Source organism: Lissotriton vulgaris, chromosome 12 (genome assembly GCF_964263255.1).
Source record: "Lissotriton vulgaris chromosome 12, aLisVul1.2, whole genome shotgun sequence".
Classification (NCBI taxonomy): Eukaryota; Metazoa; Chordata; class Amphibia; order Caudata; family Salamandridae; genus Lissotriton; species Lissotriton vulgaris.
This window is the reverse complement of record NC_141700.1, coordinates 590,390,577-590,402,986: the sequence shown is the minus strand read 5'-3', so window position 1 is coordinate 590,402,986 and position 12,410 is coordinate 590,390,577. Positions and strand designations below refer to the sequence as shown.

General features: G+C 42.8%; 1 protein-coding gene across 1 annotated transcript in view; it reads right to left on the bottom strand.

The window, feature by feature from the left end:
- LOC147677796 (ATP-binding cassette sub-family C member 12-like) overlaps positions 1–12,410 on the bottom strand; it is a 1,047,046-nt gene that overhangs the window by 434,013 nt on the left and 600,623 nt on the right. Inside the window, exon 15 of the mRNA XM_086945450.1 lies at positions 1,936–2,139. Within this exon, the coding sequence (XP_086801576.1) occupies positions 1,936–2,139 (204 nt within the window). The remainder of the gene's footprint in view (positions 1–1,935; positions 2,140–12,410) is intronic.

Sequence of the window (12,410 nt, the reverse complement as noted above, 5' to 3'; positions counted from 1 at the left end):
TCGCTAGTCTTACCTCTGAGAGAAACCAAGTACTGAGAACTCGAACTCAAACATGAAGCATTGAAACTTTTTGCCAAAATAAAATCTAGGGTAAGACCTATTGTAGTGAGTTTCACATCGAAACCTGCTCAATGAGATCACAACCAGGGATGCAGTCCTTTAATCACCAATCTGAACTGAATTGTGAAATATTCAGTTGTGGTGAATGATTAAAGCACTTGAGGTGGACATTATGTTATTTATCCGATGATTATTGAGTTCTGAGTTCTTGCCCCCATCCCACACTACATCTCTTTGACTACTCACTCTCGCTACCCTGAAAGCAAAGTGCAATAAGGGTTGTATTTGGCCTATTTTACAGGGTGATAGTGGATGGACTAGAGGACCCAGAGGCAAACAGCCTCAATCACGACAGGCCAGTAGCTCAGCACTCTCATTTCAAATTTGAGACCTACTGGCTTTGTAAACGCTTGAATTCATCGGTCTCTGACTCACTCATCATGCCGACCTTCAAGTACCCTATACGTTCCTCTCAATAAAAAGAGGCAGCCATAGTTTATCAAAACCCTCCATAATAAACTCTTGCTGAGTTGAAGTATGCTACTTTTCAGTTTTCAGTACTATTTCAGTGCATCGAAAAAACCTACAGGACCCTTGAAACTGAAAGCGCTCCCTCCCAAAGAATGAATCAGAGTTGTCAATGATTTATTTCAATTTCTTTCCCTCTATCTGTGTACCCTGAGCAGTGCTTAGTTTGTAAACTACTGATCCTACCAGCAGTGTCAGTGACATTATAGCCACAACTACTAACCATCACATGCCTACCATTTGACAATTCAGCCTATTCCAGGCCCCAAAGGTATAAGAATGGCTTGGGCAGCAGGTATTGCTCATTTTAAGTTTATATGCAATTAATAAACAACTTTTTATCTCTTAATAAGACAAACAGCACCACCATGTGGCAGACTGTCATAGGTACCATTGTTGATAATTAAGTGCCGGTGCCAAGTAAAAGAATTCACGGGCTGAAATTGAGCTCTGACCCTGAGACACTATGGGCATCATTAGGATCGCCGAAGGACTTTGTCCGCCCGCTATCCTTTCGTATAATGGGACCGCCTGCCATTGGTGCGGGGGTCCAGTTGGTGACATTAGGGTGCGCCCGCCACACTGGCGGGTGCATCCTGCATTCTTGGCATTGCGGGGGCTATGCTGTCAGCACCGCCCGCCGCAATGCCAAGAAGGAATGTCATGCACTACCATGCACAACATGGCAGGCAGCGCGCAGTGCCTGCCGTGTTGTGCATGGAACTGCAGGGTGGTCCCATAGGCACCCCCCATGTGCACCCCCCACCCCCTAGAGTCCCTGGGCCCCCAATGGCGAAAACCGCCTGCCTTTCCGTGGCAGCGTTGGCCGCCACGGAAAGGATTTTCCCCGCTATTATGCTAATATGGATGGTGGTGTCTCCCAGACACCGCCACGATGTTAGCAGCTTTTCCGCCCAGTCGACTCCTTGACCGGGCGGAAAACCGGCAGATGGTCTCTCCATCTGCCTGGGTCCCCCCGCCATGGTAATGTGGCAGGGATAAAAACTGAGCGGGCGGAGGTTTTTAGCGGGTGGATCAGTGGCTGGTGAGTTCAGGACAAATGTTTGAACTATTGTCCATTGCTACAAGATAACTTAATTGTGGCTGTTTCCTGTAATTTTAAATGATTTGTGGGTAAGAAAAACAGTATAAACAGAAAGGACAAGACAGCTAAAGACAAAATCCCTACCATTCTCAGGGCACAAAGCACACATTTATTGACTTTCATGTAGGTACAAAGATAGAACTATGTCATTCTTGAAATCAAGCAACTGAGGATTCATTTACAAATATATCACACACTACAAGTGGAATTATTTTCCATAAATGCAATTTAGAATGTATCACCTGCAGTTGATGAGTAACTAGGACAACTGTCTTGCCTTTCAGTTTTTTTTTCAGGCATTCTTCAAAAATATGCTTTCCAACGTGGGCGTCGACAGCGGACAGGGGATCGTCCAACAGGTAAATTTCCTTGTCGGCGTACACCGCCCGCGCCATGCTGACCCTTTGCTTCTGTCCACCAGAGAGATTAATACCTCGCTCACCTATCTGTAAAGGGGAAAATTGCCAAGGTAAGTATTAGGCACTCATTATTTCCGCACAAATAAATCAAGTTACAGCCTTGGAGAAATCCTGTAGTGCCTATGAGCCTTGGTCTTCATAAATGTAATGCAGAGAAAAACATCTCTCACTAAAGAACTTTAGGTTTTTAAATCCCTTTCTAATCTCAAACAAAAGGACTAAGAGTAATTACGCTCCAGTGCACACTCGACCGCTCATATCAATAGACAACAAAAGTGTACCATTCCGAGCTAAGGTTTCAGATTACTATATTATGTAACCGGGTCCTAATCAGTCAGAAGTAGCGTTAACTCATCGGAGCACAAGCCCTCACCCACCAAAATGTGGCATGTTTCATCATCGGTCCGTGCTCCTTGTTGGGCCAGCACTGTGATGCCTAACAGGCCCTCAAAGGGGGCTCACTGTTGGAGATCTTTTATGATTTCTGGTCTTTATGTTACAAAGTGAACAACCAAGTAAACTCCTGGCTGTGATAGAGAAACTGTTGTATAATGAGCTGAAGGTAGATCGGTGAAAAAGTAGATTAACATTAACTAAAGATGCCTATAGAATAAATTTATTGTAGGGGTCTATGTTAAAAGATAAAAACACTCAAAATAGTAAGAAAATAATGTTCCTAATATTCCTATGGACTGGTCAACACGTTTCTTTCCGTTGTAGTTTGCACCTGGATCAATAGCAATTCATAAGGACCTTTAATCCTTTAAACTCCTTCCATTCCTCCCCCCCAGCGCTGGTAAAACCCTTATGTGCACACTGGTTATGTCGAGGATCAACTATTGTAACGGACTCCTCCTAAATGCTCAGGAGAAAGTCCTGAACAAATTGCAATTAGTTCAGAACTCAGCAGCCAGAGTACTGTCCGGCACCCCTAAGTTTAAATCTATCTCCCCAGTCATACGTCAACTTCACTGGCTGCCAATTAGAAGCCAAACTAAATTTAAAGCTCTTTGCATCGCATACAAAGCAATTAATAATTCTGGACCTGAGTTCCTAAAAAAAGTACTTTGCCCGTATACCCCCACCAGACCCTTGCGCTCCTCTTCAGCTCATCTTCTCACCATTTCACGCACTAAGAAATCATTATGGGGAGATCGCCATTTTACAGTTGCTACAGCAAGACTATGGAACACCCTCCCTCTTGACATCAAGCCAACCCAACCCTCTTGAACACCTCCACTGCTATCAGCTGATAGCAGTGGAGGTGTTCATGTTACTATGCGCTAAACGAGTGACTTATCATGGTCCTCCCACGAATTTAAGAATAACGAATCCACCTCCATGCAGCAAGACCTTTGAATTAATTAAGTCTACTATCTTACACATTGAACGATTACTTTGGATATCGTTTCATGCTCTACACCAATAGGATCAAGTGACCAAGATTATAAGGATCGCGTCCCTTTTGAAAACCTTTTTTTGGATTCATATTGCCTGAGTGACTTTAGAACTCGTTTTCATCTACATTGGGAAACAAGATTCGTGTTTTTCAACATCAGTGCACAATTTCCTTTTTGCCTTGAAAAAGTCTCCATGAGACGAAACACGTGTCGGCAGGACAAGCTGGAAATACCTTTAATGTATATGAAATAAAGATTTGAAGTCTAACATCTGGTCTGGATCCGTATTTTGGAAGTCCATTTCCTGTCAATGAACTCTAATCCTAAAACTTGCGAATGACAATAATAATCATTTGGAATACTACACAATTGTGAGAGTGCTTGATAGACCTGTTTTTCTCTTTGGTTTTCAAATTGATTTCTATTAGTGTTTCCACGCAAATTCATTTTATTGAGATATTGATAACCAAGTAGTTGTCACGACAACTCACATCCTTTAATTTTGGGTTAATGTCTTTGAAAAACGCCCACGACCTGAAGTAAATACACAAGAGAACAACATAAGACAGACGACATAAATGTAAAAGTGGCATCCGAGAGTACACCTGGCACCATGATGAGCATTCTTTCTCATTTTAGTTTGTTACTGATGATTTTATTCTCATGTGAAGTACCATTTGCAGAAATGTATCTCTCCCAATTTCGTATGACGGTGGACGCCATGGAATTCGTGGGATCTTAGACTTCCAGAGATTCTTAAAAAAAATAAGTACATGAATGGACAAGTGGGTCGCTCTTAAATGAAAGGCTGCAAGTTTGTTCTTTTGGCGCGAGCTTGCCATAGAAACGTTCGTGGCATGACGCATGTATTGTAGCAGCAAGATTGATGCAAACATTTCTGTAAAGTATGACAAAATGACACGTGATATCCGTGAGAATACAGTCGTCAGTAAACAAACCACAATGAGAAGAAATGCTCGCTGGGCGTGGCACCAGACGTACTTTCAGACAGTGCAGTGCAGATTTTCATAAGGTGACTGTCTTGAAAAATAAAATCAGCTAAAAATAGACTGGAAAGTGGCACATTCAGAACAAGTTGCTTACACTAATTCAATCATTCCACTCATGATAGGCTTGAATTTCTCAATGATGGGGCGCGTGCACTTAAAGTGCTGGGTCGTATGCACTGAACTGCTTGTCCAGCCTCTGAATATCTGGCAAATAAATTATTATCTGACCTTCAGAAAAGCTTTTAAAACCCTCCACTTTTGATGGCTGCCTCTGACTTTCTTTTTTATGTTTAATAAGCTTTATTAAGTAAGTAACAATTACATAAGAAAAGATCGTGAAAAACTAAATATGTATAGTATAATGGAATATAAAAACAGACAATAAGCAGAGTACGAATCTGTTTTCATTTTAGCAATAATAAAGGGGGAAAGGGGGGAGGGGAAAAAGGAGTATAAAGTACAGTTCTATAACTGAAGATCATGAGATTATATTATAGACTTATTATACCTATACAACCGAATAGACTTTTTTACTTATTAAAACTTATTGTAAATTATCTTTTCTTATGCAAGAGGCAGGCAAATATACAAATCAAAAGAAGAAGTGTAATATACTAAAAGGGGAACAACATGATAGGGGAAAAACATTGACCAAATGATCTATGAAGGCTGGAAATTTTCTGAACAATTACGTGATACAGGGGTTGAAATCTTAGTTAAATAATTGGTTAATGATGACCAAAATAAATCCCTATTTACATGAGGTTTAACAGAAGAAGCAAATGCAATGTCAAATCTATGATAATGACAAATGTTGTTCCACCAGGATTTCACTGAAAGTTTAGGTAAATATTTCAAATTAAAGTGAGATCGGCTGAAAAGCTAAGGCTAACATCAAGTCAAATAAACCTTTCCCATGCAAATACAATCCTAATGAATCTGATAAACTACCTAAAAAGAGATTACTGTTGGATAAAGGAGTCTGTAAGTGAAAAATATGTGAGAGGTGTTCCCAACAGGACCAGCAGATCTCATCAGTAGAGTGTGTGAACTTTGCTATAGATGAGGGTGTATAATATAATCTGTGGTAGAGAAAGAACAAGGACTGAGTAGTGGAGGCAGATCTAGTAATCTTCAAAGATCTACCCCATAGTTTGTTTAAAAAATCAACGCTCCAATCACAGCCCAAATCGCCTCCCAGGCAGCCTCCACTCTAGATGTAGAGCGAACTAGATCAGGATAAAGAAGGGATTTATAGATCAAGGAAGCTTTGGGAACTGCAGGTAATACTTTGAGTATTGGATCTGCTATGGGAAGGGGTTCAGTAGAGGGTAGAGAATAAAAAACAACCCAGATTATTGTCACAAGAGTAGAAAATATGTGCCAGAATGACTTAGGGCATTTAAGGTGGCTTGGAATTGGGGGAATGAGCATGGAAATAAGCCATCAAACAAATTCTGAACCCATATAAGCCCCCTAACTCTCTACTGCCTCTGACTTTCTATTATAATATATTCATCCCTTTTCTACTGGGATAGGGATTTGTGTTGATTGCATGGTCCTAGTACGACAAGGTCACTTGATGTTGTATATGGGCACTCTAAGCACGTTACTCCACTCAAGCATGCATCACTGGTGCATTATCATCCATTTCACTTCTTTTCCAGGTGCGGCAATACTATTTAAGAACTCTAGAAAGTAGTCCCTTCATCACACAGCCGCCCTCCTGTACTACGCTATCATACCACCTCACCATGAAATCACTTCACCAAACTACCAGGGCCCACCATCACAGGGCACTGCATAACACTACGATATCTCCTCACCACATTACTTCATCATCAACTTACTATTAACTATATAGCCGCACTTCTATTGCACACTTAAGAATTCCCACCTCCCATCTCTGCTCTGGCACCATACACTATCACCCCATCACTGCACTGCCTCCATGCAAGATGACTACAGGAAGCCAGGGCTATGATGTCTCAGAGCCTAGAGAATCACTTCTGCTGCCAAAATAAATCTCACACGGCCATCCTACACATTACACAGTCACTCTTCACTGGTGCACTACTATCCACATTACCTCAATTACAACTGAGACAACCACAACTGCCCATCCTCACCACTGTACTATTTATTTCTTTTGGGGTTTGTGGAGTGCAGTGTATTCAGTGTTCTTCCACGATATCGTGGTTTGCAGAGGGGAATATAAGAAAGAAGGGAAAGAACATTTTATGTAGTCTGTGTTTGATGTATAAGCTGCGATGAGGGGTGTTGGCACAATGCTAAATTCAGCCGGTCTGGAACATTTGAATTATGTCCTGGGTCACAGAGTCTTGTCCTCTATGAATAGGGGGTCTGTTGTGTTGTGATTGGGGCACGTTATTAAATTGGTATTCCTTTCACTCAGTTGTCTGTCCCTGTTTTTGCTTGCTATGTCCTCATGGGTTAAAAAGGAAGGCGTAAGAGGGACCAGAGGTAATGAGTCCATTACTTACAGATAATGGCATTACTCTTAGTCCTACTCCCTCGCCTTCCTTCTAGGTCCCTCCCACCTTCCTGGTGCAGTCCAACTGAGTTCCAGCTCGTCTTGTTTACGTACAGGTGGCGCAGGGGCGGGCAGCATTTTTCATAGGCAGGGGGTGGGTCTGGGGGTGGCAGAGGGTATTACATGTTGAGAAGGAATGTGTGGTAGTGGGACAAGGAGTAATGCCTTTATACATAATTTATGGACGCAATACTGCAATGCTGTGTGAGTGATATTGCAGTGATGTGGAGGTGAATAATGTTTGAGAGTGACAGCAACTTACGGGGCTGGTTGAGTTGTAGTGTTAGTTGAAAGTCCAGTGTTGTGAGGATTATATTATAGTAACCCGGGTAGTATTGAGGTGCTTGGATGTCTGTGCAATGATGGAGACTGTACTGCATTACTAGGTCGTGGCAATGTTGGAATGGGAAGGAAGAGTGCAGTGATGGTTGATGGTAGTGCAGTGGCGTTGATAATTGTGCTGTGTTTTATGGTAAAATGTTGTAAGAGGTCTTACTGCATTGCTGGGCAACACTGTGATCCTGGGTGTCACAGTAATGTTCTATGGTGAAGGTACAGAGCTGGGGAAGTGTTGTGACTGTTCACAGTGGCCTCTGGTGCTGGGAATGGAAGTGCTAGACTGGGTGATGGTAGTGTAGCACTGGGGCCTAATGCACTGGTGTCTGGGAATAGAGGTTAAGGATCCAAAGTCAACAGAAGCACATGGAGAGTGGGCAGGTCCAAAACATAAGTTGGAAGGAAAGGAGAGACAGAGTCCATCTATCTGAAGTGAAAGTTATAGACCTCTCCCCCACTCCCACTGCCCATCTGGCTCTATATACGCCTGTGAATCCTTCTCCTCCTCACCGTCACATCCTGAATGACTTTGATGAGATGCATTTGGTGGGCAAAGCATGTGTTATTGTTTACACACAAAAAGAGAGATGTGAGAGCTGTAGGTTTTGATTTAAGAACAAAATATCAGGTATGAGATATTGTGCTACCTTAATATCGTAGCCTATATATTGAGGACAAAAGTATCGACAGGTAACTGTCCAGAGGGAAGCATAGATTTACTATTCCTAATTCCTAATGTATGTACCTTGAAGAGATTTATACATATTCAAGGTATATAGATATGGAGTTAGGATTAGATAATCTATAAATACTTACTTGTTAATATTTTTTCCTCAACATTTTAGCTAAGATACTCTGGTATAGCAATAATCCATGCTTGATATTCCTGACCCACACACAGGTTTCCTTAGGTGTTTGCCTCACAGCAGTACAGACGAATCAAGGTCTTGGGTGTGGGTAAATGGCGGAGTATGGGTCCAAGAACGATGCAGGAGGTGTGAGAAGACTCCCATATATTACTTTTTGAATTTCAAGTAGACAGAGAATGAGCCTCATGAGATAAGAAAGCCTTGCATTAAGGTCCTGTTTAAATTTAAATAGCTTGATGAAAGATCATTTGAGAGTTTGTTTAATTTTCTGTGAAAGAACACCTTTTGTATGCAGTTGATGATCGCAAACAACTGGCTATGAGGTCCGGCCATAAAACAGCTTGTAGTCATCTGCGTCCCAGGACTCAGTGCAGGCAGACTGGATCTTTTGTAAAGGACAAGGCCCTGAGGCAGGAAAGGGTGTCTATGGAGAGTACTCAAAAGGCTACTTCAGCTATGGTCACCTGGGTCACAGAATGTAAACTTTCAGACAATTGCACTACATACCACCCCACCCTTGAGAAGTTCATAAAGCCTTTGTCCTACTGTACGTGGATTAACCAGGACTGTCAATTCCGACTAATGGAGATACAAAACCTGGATTTGCCTCCCAAGAAAAATTACATATCCATCGTTTAATACATCCAGCATTTGTGAATGAACAGCGACTGACTCTGAGACAGCAAAGCAAATCAGAAAATAGTGTGGAAGTAAACTATGAGGCCTAGGAAATACCTCAATGGAATCAGTGGCCTGACCAGACCCATGTTAGGGAAGTGTTTTAGTCATACCCTAGCATGGCTTAAATCACAGATTGGAGATCATGTTAGTGGAGTTGTTGTTGACGTACTTGATTCTCTTTCAATTAGGTTTATCCTAGGGAATGACCTTGTCAGGTTGGCCATGGTGGAAGCTGACTTGGACAATTAGGAGAATCCCAGCAGGTTGTAACTACATTTGCAATTGCAACTGCCACTGAACCCAATCCTTTGTCACATTGAAAGAACCAGTTTAGGGGGGTGAACCCCCGATGTCTCTCGTGAGGGATCTGCCAGCTGAAAATAAAGTGATTATTGCATATGCATGCTACAAAGGAGCAACATTTTATTTGTTGAAAAGAGGATTCAAAGACACTTCTGGAATGCAGAAGTGCCCTGCCTCTACATGGGAGAAGCAGAGAGAGTCTGATGCCTCGTCCCCTGGAAATAGTTTTTCACAGGCAAGCATCTAGTCTCAGGAAGAGACCCCTCAAAGGGATGAAGTGTGTCAGAATTTAGAGTGTCAGGAGCTGGGGCTGTATGGCCAGAACCTGACTTCAGCGTCTAGTGGGGTGTTTGAGAGACCTCAGAATGGTGCCCAGGCTATAGGCAGTGAGACAGAATAATCCCCTTTGATGACTGGTTCCTAGAGCAACATAAGCCACCATTATTTAAACACCGATCAATGGAGAAATCTCTCCACAAGGGAAAAAATAGTTCCTCATAGGTGGTACCTAGAAAGCGCATATTATGTTATGAGCCTGGATGTTTCTATGGAGACATACAAAGCATTTCACTACCCCTGAATAGGCGATAAACCTGATTCTGCATGCACAGGTGACTGGCAGCAAGTCTCTGATATTACTTTCATGGTTGTGACTTTTGCTTTCTTCAAGGACAGCCAATAACAGGGAATATGAAGATTGAAGCTATCCCTGCAATTGTTTGAGTTCCTTTTTGGGTCAACCTGAGAAAGGCATCATGCCAAAGGATGCTTTTTTTGAACACTCATCCCAGGATTTGTGGGCAGCACCTCTCCAATGCCTTTGAGTGCACACATGAAGTTAAAACTTCACTGTATGAAACTGAGATTGAATAATTTTTAGCCTGTTATCTGCCTCTCTTCATTTAGAGAGAACTGATATAGAGACTGAATGCCAGATACCCCCAAGGTTTGGGGGAAGACTCTAGTTCTGTTGCTAGCAGCCCTGTGACTGAGGTAAAAAAACATTGGCAATGAGCGTACAGAACACGAGATCTAGGCAATTGTTGAAAACCACAATGAAATTTACCAAATGAATAAGGAGTTCAAGGACATTGAACAGAGTAGCTGAACGAGACTCCCCCAGCAGTGGTCTTTATTTCTTTTTATTCATTATTTAAACATTTTTTATAAAGTGTAGATGTTAAAAATTGCCCTTTATGCATAGTCTACCCAAAATCGTTTGCTTTCCTTCTCCATTTTTTGCTTAATTCGTTTTTGCTGGCCTTAGGAATCTGAGCACTGTATCACTGCTAACCAGTCCTAAAGTGCATGTGCTTGCTCCCCTAAACTTGGCAATATTCCCTCAAACCCGATTGGCATAATTCATTTCCGTATAAGTCCCTAGTAAAGTGCACTACATGTCCCCAGGACCTCTAAATTAAATGCTACTAGTGGGCCTACAGCACTGCTTGTATGACCCACCTAAGTAGCCCTGTAACCATGTCTAAGACCTTCTACTGCAGAACCTGCGTGTGCAGTGTACACTGCCATTTTGACCTCACAAAAGAAACCTTTTGCCAGGCCAAACCTTCCCTTTGTTTACATATACATTACCCCCAATGTAGGCTCTGGACAACCCAAAGTGGAGGGAGCAATGTATTTAAAAGGCAGGACTTGAACTTTTATGTTTTACATGACCTGGTAGTGAAAATCTCTCAAATTATTTTTTTACTACAGCAAGACCTATCTCTCCCATAGGATCGCATGGGGAATTACCTTATGACATTTTTTAAGTACAATTTTCATTTGGGAAGAGATAAACCCTTCAGGTCTGGTGTCTCTGGAATCACAATTTAAAATCCAAACTTATCGTGAAGTAGGATTTTAAATTGCAATTCTGAAAATGCTACTTTTAGAAAGTTGGCATTTTGTTACTTTAAAAAAAGGAAGATTGATGGACAGAATGCAGAACAATCTCATACATTCACCCCAGTACAGAGATCTGGGCTTAAATCCATCATTTTTTTGCTCACCATGCCATTCCAGTTTGGACCCATTCATATGAAAATCAGTCTTGACCCTGCACCCAATGGGAACAGTCCAGCCCAAACTGCCAGGCCAGGTCCTCCTTGGACTGGAAACAAGCATCCTAGGACCGGTTTTGGGCTTTCAGCCCTCAGCAGCCAGGATGGCTTAACTCCAGTGGCATGGAGAGCACGGGACCCATGTCTGAGCATAGCCGTCCCACTCGGGGGTTAATGCAAAAAGAACAATTGAGGGACAGAATGCTGAACAATGTCATACATTCACCCCAGTACAGAGATATGAGCCTAAATCCATCGTTTTTTTGCTCACCATGCCATTCCAGTTTGGACCCAGCCATATGCAAATCAGTCTTGACCCTGCACCCAAAGGGAACAGTCCAGCCAGAACTGCCAGGCCAGGTCCTCTCTGGACTGGAAACAAGGATCCTAGGACTGGTTTTGGGCTTTCAGCCCTCATCAGCCTGGATAGCTTGACTCCAGTGGGATGGATAGTGTGGGACCCACGTCTGAGCATACCTGTCCCACTCGGGGGGTGACAATAGCAAAAAGAACGATTGATGGTTGAAAAGTTTCAGCGCTCTGTCCATCATCTCCTTGTGTTTGCTTTGTTCGCCCTAAGTTGTCAGGGTGTGCCCAGACGTGGGTCCCTTCTCACTTTGCCACTGGATTCAAGCTACCCTGGCTGATGAATGATGTTACTCAGAAACAGGTCCCAGGATGCTTGTTTCTGGTTCAGGGAAGACCTGGCTTGGCAGTTAGGGCTGGACTGTTCCCATGAGGCACAGGGTCAAGACTGATTTTCATATTGCTGGGTCTGAACTGAGGTGGCGAAGTGAGCTAAAGAATGATGATGGATTCAACCCAGATCTGTGACTGGGGGTGAGTGTCTGAAAAGTTTCAGTGCTCCGTCCATCATCTCCTTGTGTTTGCTTTGTTCACCCTAAGTTGGCAGGGTGTGCACAGACGTGGGTCCCTTGCTCACTTTGCCACTGGATTCAAGCTAGCCTGGCTGATGAAGGGTGTTACTCAGAAACCGGTCACAGGATGCTTGTTTCCAGTTCAGGGAAGACCTGGCTTGGCAGTTTGGGCTGGACTGTTCCCATGAGGCAAAGGGTCAGACT